The sequence below is a fragment of the Aplysia californica genome, unplaced genomic scaffold, assembly GCF_000002075.1.
Source record: "Aplysia californica isolate F4 #8 unplaced genomic scaffold, AplCal3.0 scaffold00207, whole genome shotgun sequence".
Lineage (NCBI taxonomy): Eukaryota > Metazoa > Mollusca > Gastropoda > Aplysiida > Aplysiidae > Aplysia > Aplysia californica.
The window spans coordinates 334,500-336,334 of NW_004797477.1; the positions used below are offsets into that span (position 1 = coordinate 334,500).

Sequence of the window (1,835 nt, forward strand, 5' to 3'; positions counted from 1 at the left end):
CTAACACTCACCCAGGCATGGCCTGTGACGAAGGCGCTGGAGTTCATCACAAACTCGTCCAGGGCCCAGTGTTGGCGATTTTCCTCAAAGCCCCCGAACCAGTGAGTGTCCAGCATGTCATAGCAGTCCTCTCCGCTCTCCCTGGACGTGACGTCACCGGCCGATGACCACTCCACCGTCACACAGTCCAGCTCTGACGTCTGTAACAAGAAAATGTGTCGGTGTGATGGTGTTTTTAGTGCACCGGTGTCTGAGGTGTGCTCGTTTAGAGCTTCATCGTCACACACAGATAAAAACCTACGCCCGGATCGCGTCTGGGGAGAATTTATTATTATCGACTCTCTCGGCCTTTCTGATCTTCTGAGAGTTTGTATCCCTCTAAGCCTGGATGGTCCAGGACAGACAGGGTCGAAGCCAGCTTCCTAAAAGTTGTAAATTGTGTCTTTGTGGGTGTATAAAAAAAACAACTAACATTAGACGAAACAGATACTTGACATACAAACATACAAACACACTTGGGTTTTTTTCGGATTAGAAAGGGGGGGGGTCCTCTAAAGTGTTTGAAACTGATCTTCACCAGATGGGAGTTGGAGTCTATTTTGATCTTGCTCAAATATGAAGGAAGGACGACTATAAATGGCGGCATAATATAGTATATGGAAGCTTGTAAACGAAAACGCACTGAAGAAGACGTGAAGTGTTGAAAAGTCAAATAAAAAGATGTAGAGCATGGGCGTCTCAAGCGACCGAAAAGCCTGCAAAATTTCAACAGCTGCACTTGTCTTTTCGTACACACAACGTCTTTTAATCCCTAAAAGTATCAAAACATCAGGAAGAAGAAAAAAAGACCTATGATTCTTGCTTGTAAGGAGGAACAACACAGAAGGTCATACTCTATGCCATCATGCCTTCCACTAATACCATGATGTCTACTGTTTGTCCCAGAGTTGAGTACCGGGATGAGGAGATCAGTCTCAAGGCCAACTCTCTCCCTGTGTCTGGACTTTGAACCTGCAGTAACGTCATACCGCAACATGACCTTAATAGTAATAATAATAATAATAATAGATAGATAGGTAGGTAGCATTTGTATAGCGCAAATCCCCGCTAAACGTCAAGCTTTTAATTTAGTAGAGGTTTTACGGGGCTCACAACTGCATTGGGTAATATGAGAACAAGATTAGAGCTGTTACAAGTGAGTAACATAAAAAAGAAGGGGAGATAAGGACGATAGACGTTTGATAGGAAAGAAGAAGCAAACCAAACCAGAGCACCCGCCAACCACCCACTCGGCAAGCTCTATGCGCTTCACAATCTATACGATTTCCCCAGCAGACCTGAGAGAATACTGAAACAACCTCAACTTCCTGAGAGGCATACAGTGCAAACAACCATTTATAGGCGCTAAAACACTAAACTACTGACGATTTCTTTCGCTGTCTATTGCTGGGTACCCATTCCCACTTGAGTGAAGGGAGGAAAATTCGTGTAAAGTGCCTTTCCCAAGGACACAACGTCAGGCCCGAGGCTAGAACCCCCGAACCCCCAACCCTAGTGACACGAACTGATAACCCACAAACTAGTAAGATAATATTATTATTATCTTTTGAAGGGCACAAGGGGAAAAAAAGGGCTGTCATTTTAGGCTTTTTGAGAAAAGTACAAGATGCTTAAGAGGTCGAATATTTCCATAAAATAGCGTATTGTCCTCGCCAGACATTGGGCGACTGGCCAGGTATTTCCAAAACTAAAAAAATGTTTAACGTGTCCCGCGCCCTTATATGGCCTAAGGCAGTTACGAGCTCTGTAAAACACTTATCCCCCCCCCCCCCCCA

General features: G+C 44.6%; 1 protein-coding gene across 3 annotated transcripts in view; it reads right to left on the reverse strand.

Moving 5' to 3' along the window:
- LOC101850247 (myogenesis-regulating glycosidase) overlaps nucleotides 1-1,835 on the reverse strand; it is a 10,897-nt gene that overhangs the window by 2,951 nt on the left and 6,111 nt on the right. For all 3 annotated transcript variants that reach the window (XM_035969998.1, XM_005099253.3, XM_013083048.2), the window contains exon 3: nucleotides 12-200. In XM_035969998.1, the coding sequence (XP_035825891.1) occupies nucleotides 12-200 (189 nt within the window). The remainder of the gene's footprint in view (nucleotides 1-11; nucleotides 201-1,835) is intronic.